General features: G+C 38.0%; 1 protein-coding gene across 1 annotated transcript in view; it reads left to right on the forward strand.

The window, feature by feature from the left end:
* The window catches only part of LOC150085943 (galectin-4-like), a 132632-nt gene that overhangs the window by 15321 nt on the left and 96476 nt on the right, over window positions 1-20835 (forward strand). Inside the window, exons 2-3 of the mRNA XM_090373600.1 lie at window positions 4033-4121; window positions 11621-11813. Of these exons, the coding sequence (XP_090229726.1) occupies window positions 4033-4121; window positions 11621-11813 (282 nt within the window). The remainder of the gene's footprint in view (window positions 1-4032; window positions 4122-11620; window positions 11814-20835) is intronic.

Genomic DNA, 20835 nt, shown 5'->3' on the forward strand with positions numbered 1-20835 from the left:
AGTGATCACAGTGTACCGACGTGGGATTTACTTAAAGATTTAATTTCCATCAGAGGTAAAGGAAAGGGTTTGTGCTTCCATAAAGGCGAATACAGTGGTCTCCGATAGTTTTTAAATTGTGTACAGTGGGATCAACTGACGATGTTACCAACAGTAAATTCTAAGTGGGAAGCATTCAAGGAATTAACCGTGGAAGCTACTAAAAGTTTCATACCTATTAAGAAATATTGTTCAAGGTTTAGGCCTAAATGGTTGTCAAATGAACTAATGAGACTCGTAACAAAGAAGAAAAATGCATGGGATGCATATAAATTATCAAGCGACTCAGAAGCCTATGGCAGATATAAGTTAATCTGTAATCAGGTCACAAAGGAGGTTCGGCAGGCGAAGGCAGATTATGAGAAATCCTTGGCAAAAGATGCTAAGAAAAACATCAAGGATTTCTTTACTTATATAAACTCTAAAAGGAAGGGGATGAATCTGATTGGTCCACTTGACATCGATGGTTCGACTGTTGATGATCCTGCTCAGATAGCAAACAAACTGAATGAGTATTTTGCATCTACATTCACACGTGAGGAATTATTAAGGTTTGAAAATGGCAGAAGGTTATCAAATTGTAGCAGGGTGCTTAATGATCTTGTAATAACTGAGACCAAAGTGGAAGAGAAATTGTTGAAGTTAAACGTAAGAAAAGCACCTGGGGTGGATTGGATCTAGTAGTAGTAGTAGTAGTAGTAGTAGTGGCACTTGATGCAAGAAAGCAGTGTAGGAGCTTATGCAGCATCAGCCAAAAAAAAAAAAAAAAAAAAAAAATCACACCATACCCTCCAATTGCCTGTCCAGTTCCTCCTTAAATTTATTTAACCTATCAACTTCCACAACGACAGATGGAAGTTTGTTCCAGCAATTAACAACCCGCTGGCTAAAGGCAAATTTCCGCACATCTATTCTACATCTATCCTTTCTTAATTTGAACTTATGTCCCCGTAGGTTCGTATTCTGAACAAGTGGGAGGATCCCATCAGAATTCAGCGTGCTCAACCCATTCAAGGCCTTATAGACCTCAATCAGATCACCGCGCAGGTGCCTAGTCTCCAGCCACTGCAATTTGCAGAACTTAAGCCTCTCTTGGTAAGAGGATCCCTTCATTCCCCTCACCAATCGTGTTGCTCTTCTCTGTACACGCTCAAGCAAATCTACATCCTTCCTAAAATGAGGCCTCCAGACCTGTACGCAGTACTCAAGACGTGGCCTGACCATTGCCTTATACAGAGGGACAATCACCTCCTTTTCCCTGCTAGCAAAATTCCTATATATCATTGACAAAACCCCATGACCTGCCCTAGCAGCCTGTCTACATTGCTCAGAAAACTTCATATCTGACTGCACAATTACTCCCAGGTCTTTTTCATTTTCTACCACCTTAAGTGTAGTACCACACAGTTGGTACGTTTCTCTGGGGTTACTTCTACCCATATGCAGTACTTTGCATTTGTCAAGGTTAAACTTCAGTTGCCACTTCTTAGCCCATCTGCCCAAATTATCTAGATCCTGTTGCAGTAGCACACTGCCCAGTTATATTAAAGGAGGCGGCAAAGCAACTAAGCAAACCCTTAGCCATAATTATGAGAGCATCCTTGGACTCAGGGGAGTTTCCCACGGACTGGAGATGTGCAAATGTATCCTCAATTCACAAAGGGGGATCGAAGGGTGACACGAGTAATTACAGACCAGTTAGTTTAACTTCTGTTCCGGGTAAAATAATGGAGTCGCTGGTTAAAGATGCATTGCAGGATCATCTAGACAAGACTGCAGCAATAATTCAGACACAGCATGTGTTTGTTAAGGGAAAGTTTTGTCTGACAAATTTGATAGGATATTATGATATGGTTACAAAGGAACTGGATGCAAAAAATAATTTTGATATCATATATTTGAATTTCAGGAAAGCTTTTGACACTGTTGCGCATGGAAGACTATTGTACAAATTAAGGGTAAGTTGCTACAATGGATAAAAGGATGGTTAAGTGCGAGAAGACAGAGGGTGGTAATCAATGGGTGCTGCTCTTCTTGGACTAATGTTATTAGTGGAGTCCCACAGGGTTCGGTGTTAGGTCCACTGTTGTTTTGTATATTTATCAATGATATTGATGAAGGTATATCAGGCTTAATGTCAAAGTTTGCAGATGATACAAAGGTTGGCAGGGTTGTTAATGACAGTAATGGCAGTGTGCTACTGCAACAGGATCTAGATAATTTGGGCAGATGAGCTAAGAAGTGGCAACTGAAATTTAACCTTGACAAATGCAAAGTACTGCATATGGGTAGAAGTAACCCCCAAAGAAACGTACCAACTATGTGGTACTACACTTAAGGCTGTAGAAAATGAAAAAGACCTGGGAGTAATTGTGCAGTCAGATATGAAGTTCTCTGAGCAATGCAGACAAGCTGCCAGGGCAGGTCATGGGGTTTTGTCAATGATATATAGGAATTTTGCTAGCAGGGAAAAGGAGGTGATTATCCCTCTGTATAAGGCAATGGTCAGGCCACGCCTTGAGTACTGCGTACAGGTCTGGAGGCCTCATGTTAGGAATGATGTAGATTTACTTGGGCGTGTACAGAGAAGGGCAACAAGATTGGTGAGGGGAATGAAGGGATCCTCTTACCAAGAGAGGCTTAAGTTCTGCAAATTGCAGTGGCTGGAGACTAGGCACCTGCGCGGTGATCTGATTGAGGTATATAAGGCCTTGAATGGGTTGAGCACGCTGAATTCTGATGGGATCCTTCCACTTGTTCAGATTACGAACCTAAGGGGGCATAAATTCAAATTAAGAAAAGACAGATGTAGAATAGATGTGCGGAAATTTGCCTTTAGCCAGCGGGTGGTTAATTGCTGGAACAAACTGCCATCTGTCGTTGTGGAAGTTGATAGGTTGAATAAATTTAAGGAAGAACTGGACAGGCATTTGGAGGGAATGGTGTGATTTTTTTTTTGGCTGATGCTGCATAAGCTCATACATTTGCTTTCTTGCATCACATGCCACTACTACTATCTCTATTCACTGCAGGTTTTTTTGCTTTGCAGCTTGATATTACATATTGTAAAGAGTGAAATATTGTTTCATTCAATTGTATATTAAACTATTAAGTCTGTTATTTAAAATATATTGATAAACTTCTTTTTTTTCTTAATAAATGAATAACATTAATAGATATTTCTTTTAAATGAAACCCATGAATTCAGTTCATTAATATAAATGAAGAAAATAAATGCATATTGTCCATAAAAAACAAAAATCTTTTTAGAAGAAGAATGTTTTTAACAAAACATCTTTTTAGAGGCATACATATGTGCTGTAGCAACTTCAACCACATCTAAATCATGAAATGTAAAAATTTTTTGAATTAGATGACTGAAAAAATAATAGAAGCAAAGAACTTTAAAATACTGTTTAGTGCAATTCATAATGATGTGCATTAATGAGTTATCATTAATTTGGAATTAAAGTTAGGGAATGCCATGCCATTTGGACAGTGCCTAAACACAGCTCCAGAGCATTTCGGTCAAAACCAGATTGCTTAAAAGACTTCTGTTTTTTGATTTCTGAGAGTTGGCATCCCGCCACAGGTAAGAGTATGATAAGAGGAATTTAGGTGTTGTAGAGGTGTTTTATTATTATTTTTTTAGAGGGTTCCAGCAGAAATCTAGCTTTCCTCTAACTTTTAGCCTTTACTAATAGCCTTGGTATTGGAGGTTTTGCCAATTCTAAAATTAGCAAAACCTCCAATACCAAGGCTTTGTACCTGTATTACAATTTTGATGTATATGTATATTCTGTTTGAGAATTGCATATTTGATTTTAATAAATTCTGTATGCTGTTGATTTGGTAGATGCTCTATATAATTCAGCTCTGTCTCTATTTAAATGATGTAAAAAGATATCAATAAAAATAGATGATAAGGAAATTATTTAGAAAATTACTAAGTTAATTTAAAGATAATAAGAAGATAATTATTTTTATTGACAGTTTATTCCCTATTCCGGAATTATTCCTGGTGGAATTTGTCAGTGTACAGCAATTGAATTGTTTGGTTCAGTTCCAAAACGTGCATACAGGTATGTGCCATAATATATAAATAGGATTCTTTATAGACCAAAGGAGATTATTCCAGTCTTTGTAGTCATGGATTATTGCATAAAATGTCTGAAGGCTGTGGGCATTCATAAATAAGTATAATGATAAATAATAAAAAAAATATTGGTACTCTACTCAGACTATATTGTATTGTAATGCAAGTTTTTTTTTTTTTTTTAATGGCATTATTAGCAACAATTTTGTTTGTAATATACTAAATTTATTAATTTATAAATCTGTCTGGAGGATTTATCATTGCACTCTCTAATAAACCTCCATATGACCTGCATGTCTGTTTAGTATATTAGTCACCTGGAATCTTCTTGAAAAGGTATGGATTAGAATTCAATCTTAGACTGAAAGGAATTTCTCATGCCTTTTTCAAGTTTTGGTTTGAGTTAGCCTGTCTCAAGTGAAGATGTGATTAAGTATTAATATTAGTAGTGACAAATGATGCAAGAAAGCATGCTTCACCAGCATTAGCCAAAGGTTGGGGGGGGGGCGACTCAATTCTTCCATATCACCTGTCCATACATTCTAACAATTTGTTTAGTTCTTCTTTGATTTTATTCAAACTACCCACCTCCATAACACCGGATGGAAGTTTATTTCAGCAGTCAGTTTGCAGGAACAGATGTGTGGAAATTTCCCACACATCTGTTCCTGCAAACCATCCTTCCTCAATTCGAATTTATGCCCCCTCGTGTGTAACCTCAGCAAGAGGAAGGTTCTATCTGCAATGAGTTCTTTACTCAATTTATTTAAAACCATAAAACCTGTCAATCAGATCTTCTTGCAGGTGCCTAGACTCCAGGTGCTGCAATTTGCAGAACTGAAGCCTTTCCCGATAAGAGAATCCTTTTGTTCTCCTCACTAACCTTGTTACTCTTTTCTGCACCTGTTCCAACAGATCCATATCATTCTGAAAATGAGGCTTCCAGACCTGTATGCAGTACTCGAGATGCACCATAACAATTACCTTGCACAAAGAGACTATCACTTCCTTATCTATCAGCCGACCAGGTAGCCAGGTGGGTAAAGTGCCTGCCTAGCAACCCATAATGCACCTCCCAAAAAAAACTTTGGGAGGTGCATTATGGCCACAGAAGCCGATGTGCCAACAACTAACAAAAAAAAAAAAAAAAACTTCCTTATCTCTCCTTGCAAAATTCCTGTATATCATTGACAAAACCCCATGAACTGTCCTGGAAGCCTCTCTGCACTACTCAGAGAACTTCATATGTGACTGCACAGTTATCTACAGGTCTTTTTAATTCTCCATTACCCTTGAGTGTGGTACCACACAGTTGGTATGTTAATCTGGGATTATTGTTACCTATATGCAATATCTTGCATTTGTCGTATTAAACTTCAGTTGTCACTTCTCAGCCCATCTGTCTAATTTGTGTAGATCTTGTTACAGTAGCATAAGCTGATTACTGTCATTAACCACTGCCAACCTTTGTATCATCTGCAGACTTAGACATTAAGATTAATAAATATTGAAAACAACAGAGTCTAGCACTGAACCTTGAGAAGTCCACTAATAACATTAGTCTAAGAGAAGTGCCCATTGATAACCACTGTCTTCTCTTACTCAACCATTGCTTTATCCATAACAGTAACTTGCCGTTAATACCGTGGTGTGTACAGCAGTCTTTTATGCATGAGAGTATCAAAAGATTGTTTGAATAAGAGGTTTTTTTTTTTTTTTTTTCTATCCAGTTCCGTTGTTACTGCATCATATCAGCTTTCTCAGACAAGGTTGCTCTTCAACAAATCCATGCTGTGGCTCCAATATAACTGCATTCCTGTCTAGATTTTCCTGCATTATATTTTTAACCAGTGACTCCATTATTTTCTCTGGAACGGAAGTCAGGCTAACAGGTCTGTAGCTACTCGTGTCATCTTTTGAATCCCCCTTTGTGAATTGGAGATGCCTTTGCACACCTCAGTCTGTAAGTACATGCCTTGAATCTAAGAATGCTCTCATAATCATTGCTGAGGGTTTGCTTAACCCATTTGGCTCCCTTAATATGTATACAAATTTGTATTTGGAATAAACCCGTCCACCCCAGGTGCCTTTTTTACATTTAACTTCAATAATTTCTCTTTCACTTTCCTCTCAGTTATCACAAAATCATTCAGCCCCCTGTTAGAATTTGATGCTCTTCTGGTACCACAATGCCAAAAAACATACTTTGTATGAATGCAGATTCAAAATACTTATTTGGTTTGTCAGCACATTGAGCATGATTGTCAACTTTTAGACTATTCAATCTAGTGGACTAATGAAGTTCATGCACTTCTTCTCGTATTTACATAAGTAAAGAAGTGTTTGCTGCTTAACTTTACATTTTTTGCTAGAGACTTCTCATAATCTGCCTTTGCTTCCTTGACCTCATTTGTGAATTCATTGCAGACTAGTTTATATCTATTGTAGGCGCCTGTATCACCTGATATTTTATATGCGTTCCAAGCATTCTTCTCAATTGTGCAGTTAGATATGAAGTTCTCTGAGCAGTGCAGATGGGTTGCCAGAGCAGGTCATGGAGTTTTGTCAATGATATATAGGAATTTTCTAGCAGAGATGAGGAGATGATTATTCCTTTATATAAGGCAATGGTCAGGCCACACCTTGAGTACTGTATACAGGTCTGGAGGCCTCATTTTAGGAAGGATATAGAGTTGCTAGAACGAGTACAGAGAAGGGCAACAAGATTGGTGAGAGGAACAAAGGGGTGTGCTTACGAAGAAAGGTTTGAGTTCTGAAAGTTGCAGCATCTGGAGACTAGGCACCTGTGAGGTGATCTGATCGAGGTGTATAAGGCCTTGAATTGTTTGAGCAGGCTCAATGCTGATGGGATACTTCTGCTTGCTCAGATTAAGAACCTGGGGGGGGGGGGGGGTATAGATTCAAATTGAGGAAAGGCAGTTGTAGAATAGATGTGTGGAAGTTTGCCTTTAGCTAGCGGGTAGTTGATTGCTGGAACAGACTTCCATCCATTGTTGTTGAAGTTGATAGCTTAAATAAATTTAAGACTGAAATAGACAAATATTTGGAGTGACCGGATAGGTGAAATGGGAAGGTATTTTTTTTTTGTCTGATGCTGTATAAGCTTGCTTTCTTGCATTATATGCCTCAACTAATGCTAATGCTAGTCTTCTCTGATTTGTACATCACATCCATGTACTGAGGTTATTATTCTTAGATATTTTGAAGAAGTTATGCACAAATTTATTTTACCAACAGTTTTTTAAATCTGCTTTCATTTTGGAAGTTGTTTGCCCTAGCAGACTTAACCAGAAGGATAATTCTGACTTAGCCATAGTCCTGTAGAGTCTAAACCAAGTGAAGAAAATTCTGTTCTTTTGTTAAGTGACAAAGTATTTTTTTGCTGTATGGTACTATATGTTTCACAAATTTCTGTTGAAAAATGTTCTAATGAATGTTAAGGTATGACAAATTTCATTGATTGGCAGTGCATAGCATGTGGTCACAAAGGAATTGGATTGCAAAAAATAATTTTGGTATCATATACTTGGATTTCAGGAAAGCTTTTGACACTGTTGTGCATGGAAGAGTACTGTACAAATTGGAGCAGTATGGCATTAAGGCCAAGTTCCTACAATGGATAAAAGGATGGTTGGGTGGGAGAAGACAGAGTGATAATCAATGGATACTGCTCTTCGTGGACTAATGTTATTAGTGGTGTCCCACAGGGTTCGGCGTTGGGCCCATTGTTGTTTTGTATATTTATCAATGATATTCATGGAGGTATATCAAGCTTAATGTCAAAGTTTACAGATATTACAAAGGTTGGCAGGGTTGTTAATAACAGTAATGACAGTATGCGGCTGCAACAGGATCTGGAAAAGTTGGGCAGATGGGCTGAGAAGTGGCAAGTGAAGTTTAACATTGACAAATGCAAAGTACTGCATATGGGTAGCAGTAACCCAAGAGAAACATACCAACTGTATGGTACTACAATCAGGGAAGTGGAGAATGAAAAGGACCTGGGGGTAATTGTGCATCAGATATGAAGTTTTTGAGTAGTGCAGACAGGTTGCCAGAGTAGATCATGGGGTCTTGTCAATGATATACAGGAAAATTTCAAGCAGAGATAAAGAGGTGATTATCCCTTTGTACAAGGCAATGAGTACTGCGTACAGGTCTTGAGGCCTCATTTTAGGAGGTGCCTCTGTAGACAGGTGGGAAGGAGCAGCAGTGCGTAACACACGCTTCTTGATTAGACCGGGGTTCGAGCCCGTCACTACCAAACACGGAGGATGCGGAAAGGTCAGGGAATGACCACCGCATATTTCCGAAGCAATATGGCCTTAGTTGCTAATGCTCCTAAAAACCAAATAACAACAACAATAACAATAACAGCCTCATTTTAGGACAGATGTAGAGTTAGAACGAGTGCAAAGAAGGGCAACAAGGCTGGTTAGGGGAACAAAGGGATGCTCTTATGAAGGAAGGCTTCAGTTCTGCAAATTGCAGCATCTGAGGTGAGTTATACACCTCAATAAGATCTGCAAGGCAATCTGATTGTGGTGTATAAGGCCTTGAATGAATTGAGTAGGCTCAATGCTGATGGGATTTCTTTTTTCTTTAGCCAGCAGGTAGTTGATTGCTGGAACAAACTTCCATCTGCTGTGGAAGTTGATAGCTTAAATAAATTCAAGGAATAACTAGACAAACATTTGGAACGAATGGATCAGTGAAGTGGGAAAGTTTTTTTTTTGGTTGATGCTGTATAAGCTTGCTTTTTTGCATCGTGTGCCTTTACTAATGCTAATGCATCATTTTCAAAGATGAAATTATTTTTGTGGACAGGTTTCCAGTATTTGATGGTGTCATTAAAGATAAAGAAGTAGAATAACCAGTAGATGCTGTCAATTTTAGTGTGAGAACTTATTGATGCTATTATGAAAAAGAAAGAATGATGTATAGTGGTCATCTGTTGAAAACTAGCAAGTGCGCACAGAAGCTTGTAATGTAACAAATTATCCAAAGTCATGTTGGTATTTTAACAATTTTTCCTAGCAATACTGAGTTGAGAGATTGTTCAGCCACGTTAGAAAAACAAAAACTGAGTTCAGATCTTTACTTTTTGGTGAAGCTTTAGAAATTCTCCTGATAGCCATATTCAAACAGCAGGGCTATAGTATATGAATCAATATTTGACTCTGGTTCTGGAGAGTGTGAAGTCTGCAAAAGTATCTTTCTTGAAGCAATGTTGTTGATGTCTAATAGAAAATTCAAACAGAAATTTGTTGACAGAAAAATCTAGGTAACCTAATGTTTAAAAACATATTGTACTGTTAAACTATCCTATATGTATATTTTAATATAAACTGTGCATGTTGTGAATGAAATTTAATTTCTAATGCAGTGTTGACTTTACAGAAACTTCTTGCTTTTTCTAAAAAATCTCCTGTTTTCCTGCTGTTTTTTCAGCAAACTCCTGTTTCTTTTTGCACCTCCTCTTTTTCACATGTTTTGTTTCGAAAATCTGTTTTCCCTCCTGCCACGTTAGAAAAACAATTGCCTGGTGTGTTATGTCCTGAGTTGCCAATGAGCCAAAAAAAAAAAAAAATAAAAATATATATATATATATATATATTTTTTTTTTTAATTTTTATTTATTTTTTTTTTAACAAGGACAAGAATGAGGCTATTAGCAGATTGTGAAAGATTTTGAAGCCTATTTTATTACAATGTCTGGCAAAAAACCATGCCTTAAATTATACAAGAAATAGCAAGAGTAAAATTTGTGTTTTTATGTAATTGGCATAAATATAAGAAGTAAATATAAGAAATAGCAAGTAAATATAAGAAATAAAGTTCTCTGTGAGCATATTGTTTCAAAAGTTTGTATTTCCAAAATATTAAACAGTAATCTCAAATTACAAAATGAAAAGAAACTGAAATAAACTTTAAAAGGTCACAAAACAGAGATCACTTTGTTCAAAGTGACCTCTGTTTTGTGACCTTTGTTTTGTTCAGTGCAACATTAAGTATGATAAATCCACAATTCTTTGGCAAGTCTTATCAATTCCAGACTATTCTTAGTGGTTTTATTAGCTTTCAAAATACCATTTCAACAATTTCTTATAGCAGTGCTGAGTGCAAGAGAATATTTAGCCAGGCTAAATATTCTCTCACACAAAAACAGAATTCGGATTTTTTCTTTCTGGTGAAACTTTGGAAATTCTCCTGATGCACCAAAAAAATAAGTGTAAATAAAAAAATAATACATGTAGAATAAACCACAGATCTATGTGATTCTCTGACCAAACCATATATTGTATCTGCATTTAAAAAGTCAGAAACATCACAGGAAATGTGGGGTGGAGCACTGTTGTCCACATCTGCTAATTTTCAAGAGGTATGTCTTCCAATAGGCTCTGCAAATTGCTCCTCAGTAAAAGTAGGTATGCCATTCCTGAAGGCATACCTATATTGTCAGCAAGATTGTCTCCAAGAACACTCCACTGTGCATCGAAGAAAAAGGTATGTTGTTGATTACTGGAAATTGTATGGCTGAGAAATTGAGGATCGTGTAAATTGCAAAATGAGCCACTGACAAAAGTTTCTGTATTTATTCAGAATTTATTTCTTGTGATAACAATTCTTATACAGGTATACTGTGAATTGCTATTCACGTAATGTTTTCTATATGCTTACAGATGAAACATTTATGCAACCTAACAACTTTCAGTACTTGTGGTACAAAATGCTTGAACAAATAAAGTATTTTCTCCTTAATGTTTGCAGCTTGTAAAAATCTCCATCTACAAGCATTTACTTGTAACAGCTTCAGTATGACTAGTAACATTTTTTTGAGTTGTCTGTCCCCAGCAGAAAATGTTTTATGATATGGTACATGTTGGGTTGGAAATTTTTTTGGTATATCTGCAAACAGCAGGTATGAAATTCTTACAAAGTTCATCATAAATTAAAATCATATCAGTTAATTGGACAAAGTAAACAGATTTGTAGTGCCTCCCATAATATCAGTTTAACAAATGCATATGAATTCCAAAAAACGAGGTAGTCATCACGGAACCTGAAACTCAAGTAACAGACTATGACTATTACATACTGTTCCACATTGGTTACTCACGACTGAGTAATTGATATGATTCATATTAATATAGTAGAACAATGTTATTTATCTCAGTGTTGATTCATATTTTTTGTACCATTTAAAGTTTGTATAAATTTGAACAATAAAATATTTTACTCTTTTACATTATTTTTATTTTATGATTAATGTTTAATACCTTAAAAGTAGACTTTTGATACATGTTTATATGAACTTTTTTTCTTATTTTTAGTAGAATATGCTCTTACATTTGTTCTATGCATTGAGCAACTTAATTGTCGATACATTTTGATAAGCTTTATTTTGGCATACACTGTATTTGCTTTGTAGATAAATTGTCATTAACTTCCATAATTTTATAGATTTCAGATTAATTTGATAACAGAAGATGGAAATTATGCTCTTCATTTCAATCCTCGCTTTGACTCTGGCTATGTTGTTCGAAATACATTGTTCAGTAACATGTGGGGGAATGAAGAAATAAGTGGTCTTTTTCCTTTTAGTTATGAAAGCAGATTTAAAGTGATAATCTTGGTTTATAAAGAATGCTACAGGGTATGTATAGTAACTGAATTTTTGGCTTTTGCTAATCACCACATTTGCTTTTTACATTTAACAAAATGGTTCATGACAAAGTAGTCTAGCAAAGCAATTATTTCAATAGAAATGCTACAGTCAGAACGTATATTGTGTTTTGTGCCAAGTTTCTCATATATATTGCCATAGTGCATTTTAATAAATTCTAATTCTCTAAATAGAATTATTTTGTTGTTTATTAGTATTTTGTCACACCCAGACCATTTTAATGTTTTTTTTTTTTTTTTTTTTTTTTTGGCTTCTTCTTGGTGGGTGAATAGACAATTTCATTCTTTCTCTGTACTATCTGATAAGGAACTTTAATCATAAAGTGTGAGATGCTAGTCTTTCAGTGATTCGGCTAATACTACAATTAAATGGTCAAATAGTTTCTTTTGAAAAATACTCTATGTTAGACTATAGTAGTAATATCAAACCCTGAGAGCATTTATGGACCATGTGTAACCTGGTTCTCCTGTTTTGAAATAACCAGTTTGGCACTTGCTAATATAGGGTGTCTATAAATTATTCACCTGATTATGAAGCTAAAGTAAAATTTTATTGTAATAGCTATCTTAACATAATTTGTCGCAGTTATTAAAACAACTTAATGAGTTTTTTCACATGCAATTGGTAGACTTGATCCCAGCAAGCAGTGTGCATGTTGTGGAGTCCCAAATCTCCACTGACTGTAAAGAGACATTTTCAGCAGGAATTCTAGAAAGATCCATACAGAACAATCAATTAACCCCAGGGGCTCACATCTGGTGAGTATGAGATTGGCACACCAAGGGTCCTGATACATTTGCACATCTCCAGTCCGTGGGGACCTCCCCTGAGTCCCTGCTCTCATAATTATGGCTAAGGGTTTGCTTACTTCCTTTACCACCTCCTTTAATATAACTGGATTGATCCCATCCACCCCAGGTGCCTTTCTTATGTTTAACTTCGACAATTTCTCCTCCACTTTGCTCTCAGTTATTACAAAATCATTAAGCACCTTGCTACAATTTGATAACCTTCTGGCATTTTCAAACCTTAATAATTCCTCATGTGTGAATGTAGATGAAAAATACTCATTGTTTGTTTGCTATATGAGAAGGATCATCAACAGTTGAACCATCGATATGAAGTGGACCAATCAGAATTCATCCCCTTCCTTTTAGAGTTTATATAAGTAAAGAAATCCTTGTTGTTTTTCTTAGCATCCTTTGCCAAAGATTCCTCGTAATCTGCCTTCGCCTGCCTAACCTCCTTTGTGACTTGATTACAAACTAGCTTATATCTGCCGTAGTCTTCTGAGTCGCTTGATAATTTATATGCATCCCATGCATTTTTCTTCCCTGTCACGAGTCTCATTAGTTCATTTGACAACCATTCAAGTCTAAACCTTGAACAATATTTCTTAATAGGTATGAAACTTTTAGTAGCTTTCACGATTAATTCCTTGAATGCTACCCACTTAGAATTTATTGTTACATCACCAGTTGATCCCACTGTACAGAATTTAAAAACTATCTGTGACCACTGTACTCACCTTTACGGAAGCAAAAACCCTTTCCTTTACCCCTAAAGATATAATTACCTGATGGTAATTATATCTTTAAGTGAATCCCACATCAGTACACTGTGATCACTGCCACCTAGTGGTTCCTTTTTCTGCAAATTCTTAATACACGAATGATCACTGCTGATAACCATATCAAGAGTATTACCCTCTCTGGTTGCCTCTCGAACATGCTGCTGCAGAAAACAATCATCCAATAAATCCACAAAAGTCTTGCTAGTGTGCAAGTGACCAACCCACAAGTTCCACTCAATATCTGGGAAGTTAAAATCCCCCATTATAAGACATTCTGATTTATTAGCCCACTATTCTCTGTACAATTGTTCATTGTACTCATTCGAGTAATTAGGCCTATAACACACTCCTACTCTTATTTTTTATTTCGCAGTGCTTATGTCACACCAAACTGACTCAACAGTGCACTGTTCATCTATATCAACTGGATGCACTTCTTTTGATTTTATGTTTTTCTTAATTAACAGCATGACACCTCCTCCCTTCCTATCCTGTCTATCCTTTCTGTACATATTGTACTCCTCAAAATCCAATTCTGCATTCCTAATATCAGTGTGACACCACGTCTCTGATATCCCAACAATATCCGCCTTTGATGTCTTGACCAACACTTCAAATTCATCAAATTTATTTACTATACTTCTAGCATTGGTATACATGCACCTATTCCTAGTTACCCTGACACATCCCATATACCCAACTGTTTCACGATGTCTGCCGTCTGTCCCTGAAAACCCCAGCACCCCTTGCTCCAGGTCGCTACTTATTCTAATAGAAGTTGTACAAGAATCACCTTCACCTGTGCCTGCGGCTACTTTTAAACTTTTAGTCTGTGAATCCACCCTCAAGCTAGCAGTTTTCCGACCCACCTAACACTCCTAACACTGCCTCGATAGTACCAGCAAATATTCTTGCACCCTTTCTATTTAAGTGTATCCCATCCCTGTAAAAGCAGTCTCTCCTGTTAAAAAGCACAGACCACGCTGAAAAAAATTCTACCCCTTGAGCCTTGCACCTTCCCTCCGGGGCCGAATTGATTGATAAGGCTCTCATCATGTACTCCCTCCTATCATATCTGGGCAGAATTGCAGACACTTTCAAATTTAACCCTAACTCACGACTTTTTTGCAACATTGACCTGTAATTACAGACCAGTTAGTTTAACTTCTGTTCCGGGTAGTAGTAGTAGTAGTAGTGGCATGTGATGCAAGAAAGCAAGTGTATGAGCTTATGCAGCATCAGCCAAAAAAAAAAAAAAAAAAAAAAATCACACCATTCCCTCCAAATGCCTATCCAGTTCCTCCTTAAATTTATTTAATCTGTCAACTTCCACAACGACAGATGGAAGTTTGTTCCAGCAAGTAACCACCTGCTGGCTGAAGGCAATTTTCTGCACATCTATTCTACATCTGTCTTTTCTTAATTTGAATTTATGCCCCCTTAGGTTCATAATCTGAACAAGTGTAAGGATCCCATCAGAATTCAGCATGCTCAACCCAAGGCCTTATACACCTCAATCAGATCACCACGCAGGTGCCTAGTCTCCAGCCACTGCAATTTGCAGAACTTAAGCCTCTCTTGGTAAGAGGATCCCTTCATTCCCCTCACCAATCTTGTTGCCCTTCTCTGTACACGCTCGAGTAAATCTGCATCCTTCCTAAAATGAGGCCTTCTGACCTGTACGCAGTACTCAAGTCGTGGCCTGACCATTGCTTATACAGAGGGACAATCATCAACCGGTGAAATACCACCACTTTGCTTATTGGAGGCTTGAAGTGGTGAAACCCATGTTTAGTCTCTAGAGCAAAGCTTCCGGCATCCCCCTCCCCCCATACTCCTCCTTCAACCCATGCACGGTACTAAGTACTATAGGTTTTGATACCTTTCGTGTTTGGGGGTTTCATAAAAAAAAAAAAAAAAAAAAAAATCACCTCCTTCTCCCTGCTAGCAAAATTCCTATATATCATTGACAAAACCCCATGACCTGCCCAGGCAGCCTGTCTGCATTGCTTAGAAAACTTCATATCTGACTGCACAATTACTCCCAGGTCTTTTTCATTTTCTACCACCTTAAGTGTAGTACCACATAGTTGGTACGTTTCTCTGGGGTTACTTCTACCCATATGCAGTACTTTGCATTTGTCAAGGTTAAATTTCAGTTGCCACTTCTTAGCTCATCTGCCCAAATTATCTAGATCCTGTTGCAGTAGCATACTGCCATTACTGTCATTAACAACCCTGCCAACCTTTGTATCATCTGCAAACTTCGACATTAAGCCTGATATACCTTCATCAAAATCATTGATAAATATACAAAACAACAGTGGACCTAACACCAAACCCTGTGGGACCCCACTAATAACATTAGTCCATGAAGAGCAGCACCCATTGATTACCACCCTCTGTCTTCTCCCACTTAACCATCCTTTTATCCTTTGTAGCAACTTACCCTTAATACCATTCTCCTCCAATTTGTACAATAATCTTCCATGCACAACAGTGTCAAAAGCTTTCCTGAAATCCAAATATATGATATCAAAATTATTTTTTGCATCCAGTTCCTTTGTAACCACATCATAATATCCTATCAAATTTGTCAAACAAGACTTTCCCTTAACAAACCCATGCTGTGTCTGCATTATTGCTGCAGTTTTGTCTAGATGATCCTGCAATGCATCTTTTACCAGTGACTCCATTATTTTACCCAGAATAGAAGTTAAACTAACTGGTCTGTAATTACTCGTGTCACCCTTCGATCCCCCCTTTGTGAATTGGGGATAAATTTGCACAACTCCAGTACGTGAATTCTGATGGAATTCTTCAGATTACGAACCTAAGGGGGCATAAATTCAAATTGAGGGTAAAATAATGGAGTCACTGTTGTTAAAGATGCATTGTAGGATCATCTAGACAAGACTGCAGCAATAATTTAGACACAGCATGGATTTGTTAGGGGTATGTCTTGTCTGACAAATTTGACTGGGTACTATGATGTGGTCACAAAGGAACTGGATGCAAAAAATAATTTTGATATCATACTTGGATTTCAGGAAAGCTTTTGACACTGTTGCGCATGGAAGACTACTGTACAAATTGGAGCAGAATGGTATTAAGGGTAAGTTGCTACAATGGATAAAAGAATGGTTGAGTGAGAGAAGACAGAGGATGGTAGTCAATGGGTGCTGCTCTTCATGGACTAATGTTATTAGTGGAGTCCCACAGGGTTCTCTCTCTCTCTCTCTCTCTGTGTGTGTGTGTGTGTGTGTGTGTGTGTGTGTGTGTGTGTGTGTGTGTGTGTGTGTGTGTGTGTGTGTGTGTGTGTGTGTGTGTGTGGTATGGCTGTTTTTATTGGTGCGTTAGCTGCTATGGCTATCGGGGTTCGGTGTTGGGTCCACTGTTGTTTTGTATATTTATCAATGATGTTGATGAAGGTATATATCAGGCTTAGTGTCAAAGTTTGCAGATGATACAGAGGTTAGCATGGTTGTTAATGACAGTAATGGCAGTGTGCTATTGCAACAGGATCTAGAAAATTTGGGCAGATGGGCTAAGAAGTGGGAACTGAAGTTTAACATTCCCAAATGCAAAGTACTGCATATGGGTTGAAGTAACCTCAGAGAAACAGTGCCAACTGTGTGGTATTACACTTAAGGTGGTAGAAAATGAAAGAGACCTGGGAGTAATTGTGCAGTCACATTTGAAGTTTTCTGAGCAATGCAGTCTTCCAGGGCAGGTCATGGGATTTTATCAATGATATACAGGAATTTTGCTAGCAGGGAAAAGGAGGTGATTGTCCCTCTGTATAAGACAATGATCAGGCCAAACCTTGAGTACTGCATACAGGTCTGGAGGCCTCATTTTAGGAAGGATGTAGATTTGCTTGAGTGTGTACAGAGAAGATCAACAAGATTGGGGAGTGGAATGAAGGAATCCTGTTACCAAGAGAAGCTGGCTTAAGTTCTGCAAATTGTAGCTGCTGGAGACTAGGCACCTGCGAGATGATCTGATCCCGGTGTATAAGGGCTTGAATGGGTTTAGCACGCTGAATTCTGATGGGATTCTTCCAATTCTTCAGATTACGAACCTAATGGGGGGCATAAATTCAAATTGAGGAAAGACAGATGTAGAATAGATGTGTGGAAATTTGCTTTTAGCCAGCGGGTGGTTAATTCCTGGAACAAACTTCCATCTGTTGTTGTGGAAGTTGATAGGTTAAATAAATTTAAGGAGGAACTGGACAAACATTTAGAGGGAATTGTTTTGTAATTTTTTTTTTTTTTTTGGCTGATGCTGCATAAGCTCATACACTTGGTTTCTTGCATCACATGCCACCACGACTGCTACTACTACTAAGTGTAAAAGGATGCAAAGAATAACTTTGATATCATATATTTAGATCTTAGCAAGGCCTTTGATATATGGAAGACTGCTGCACAAGTTGGACCAGTGTGGCATTGTAGGCAGATTGCTGCTATGGATAAAGGGGTGGTTTGGTGGGAGAAGACAGAGAGTGGTAATCAATGGACACTGCCCTTCGTGGACTAATGTTATTAGTGGAGTCTCTCAGGGTTCTGTGTTTGGTCTATTGTTGTTTTCTGTACTCATTAATGATATTGATGATAGTATATCACCCTTAATGTCCAAGTTTTGCAGATGATACGAAGGTTGGCAGGGTTGTTAATGACACTACACTTCTGCAACAGGATCTAGAAAAGTTGAGCAGATGGCTGAGAGGTGGCAATTGAAGTTTACATATGGGAAGCAGTAATTCCAGAGTAACATATCAACTCTGTGATACCACACTGACAATGGTAGAGAATGAAGAGGACCTGGGGGTAATTGTGCAGGCAGATATGAAGTTTTCTGAGAAGTGCAGATGGTCTGCAAGAGTAGCTCATGGTGTCTTGTCAATGATATACAGGAATTTTTATAGCAGGGATAAGGAGGCGAATAGTCCCTTGTATAAGGCAATGGTCAGGCCACACCTTGAGTACTGTATACAGGTCTGGAGGTCTCATTTGAAGAAGGATGTAGAGCTGTTGGAACTAGTACAGGGAAGGGCAACAAGATTAGTGAACAGAACAAAGGGTTGCTTTTACAAAGAAAGGCTTATGTTTTGCAAATTACTGTGTCTGGAGACTAGGCACCTGCGACGTTAGCTGATTGAGGTGTATAAAGCCTTGAATGATTTGAGCATGCTCAATGCTGATGGGATTCTTCCTCTTGCTCAGAATAATCACATGAGAGGGCATAAATTCAAATTGAAGAAAGATGGTTGTAGGGTAGATGTGCGGAAATTTGCCTTTAGCCAGCGGGTGGTTGATTGCTGGAACAAATTCCATCTGTCGTTGTAGAAGTTGATAGCTTAAATATATTCAAGTCAGACCTTGACAAACATTTAGAGATAGGGGATGGGTGAAATAAGGGTTTTTTGTTGTTTTTTTTTTTTTTTTTTTTTTTGGCTGATGCTATATAAGCTTGCTTTCTTGCATCATGTGCCCATGCTAATGTTAAAATTTCAGTACATGGAATTGGGTCCATAGCCTATGTTTCTTTATACAACTGGCAACTGTTAGAGATTATTATTATTATCATTAGCTGTATGGTGCAAGGAAGCCTCAGGATTTTGCTACACCAGACAGAAAAAAAAAAAAAAAAATCCTGGGTTTTAAAGAGAGAAAGAGAGATAGAGAGAGAGAGAGAGAGAGAAAGTAGAAGGGAATCACCAAGAAAGAGAAGAATGATGATATCCAGCTCAAGACCCTGGGTGTGCCAAGCCCATACTCACCAGATATGAGCCGTTGGGGTTAAAGAGATCTTGAGCCTCGTAGTATCACCGGTAGGCACACTTCTAGGCAGAGACTTGCCTGAAGTCTCTGCCTAGAAGTATAACTTTCCCTCCAAACGACTTGTCTAATTCTGTTGGATCGTGCAGTAGTCTGGCTACTCTTTGAAAGGTGTGAACATGGGTCATTGGTGCTTCGTCCCACGCTATCAGTTTTGATTATAAAAGTGCCTTAGCTTCCTCTGTGTTTGGCTTTAAATTGCATATTGACGTTGCATTCAGAAGCTGAGGTATCTTGAACGTAGAGTGAGCAGTTTTGCCTCCTGACAGAGTTGCTGCAATACTTGTAGATGCAACAGGAGTAACACTATCTCCCTTGCCTCGCATAGTGTGTAGTATAGTTGAGTAAATAAATGTTTTTCCAGTTCCAGCTGGACCATCTAAAAAAAACAGTTATGATTAGTGTTTGACTTATTGTATATGGCATCAAGAATAATGTCAAATGCCATTTTTTGTTCCTTGTTTAATTTTTCTGTATTTGCAATTGCTTTGGCTTGTTCTTCCAAAACGTCAAATGATTGCTAATGCAGAGATGCTGTCATCATTTCAACAGCTGGTAGATGCACTTTTCGAAGGCCCAGACCATAATTTTTCAACATTTCGTTTATTTCTGCAAGAGCATAGACAGGGTCAGTTTCTTCATAATAACGTCTTATGAAATCTTCACTTGTGCCCTGCTTATGTCTTTCCCATAGTTCAGGTACATCTTCAGGTTCTCCAAATCTACATATAACTGCAAACAGTAATCGTATATATAACTTGATATACATGCCTCGATCGGAAAATGTGTCATGCCGTATCCTGTCTCCTTTCAGAAGTCCATGTTTTCTGCAAGCTTGCTGAAATGTTTCACAGAGCTGTTCATTGACTGGTCGCAAATGCTCAAAACTTGTAATTCCTGTAACTCTTGTAAGAAGCATGCATAGATAGTAGCACTTGCTGTCTTGAACACTTACAACAGGCATATGTCCTCTTTGCCTACGTTTCCATTTGCCTGATTTTTTCTCAAATACGTAGTACTTTGGTATCTCTGCATAATTTAATAGTGTTGCTTGCACATCTGTTCTGTTTAATTCAAACCATGCCTCAAGTATGGTCTTTGTGGACATTTTCTGCTGCAAGGCCTCCTCTTGGAAGATCACTTGCTGTTGATCAGTGCACTGCCAATCTTATAATGGAGTGCGACTTCTCTTACATCGGAAACTCAATCAAAGTTAGTTAGTTAGTTATTTGGTTTTTAGGAGCATTAGCAACTAAGGCCATATTGCTCCAGGGATATGCGGTGGTCATTCCCTGACCTCTCCACATCCTCCGTATTTGGTGGGCACAGGCTCGTGCCCCGGTCTAATCAAGAAGCATGTGCTACGCGCTGCTGCTCCTGGCTACGGAGGCATCCCCCTCAACTCAATCAAATGCCACATTGCTTCAGGTGCACTAACGTACTGTCCATCTAAGAAAGTCTGAATCTCATCAAAGACCAAACTACCATCGGTACCGTCCCTCTGTAATGGTATAGATGCCCCATCATGACCTTTATAAACATATTTATAGAGGTACTTTACACTCTTCATGGA

Source organism: Mastigoproctus giganteus, chromosome 5 (genome assembly GCF_048544385.1).
Source record: "Mastigoproctus giganteus isolate SK-2022 chromosome 5, ASM4854438v1, whole genome shotgun sequence".
Lineage (NCBI taxonomy): Eukaryota > Metazoa > Arthropoda > Arachnida > Uropygi > Thelyphonidae > Mastigoproctus > Mastigoproctus giganteus.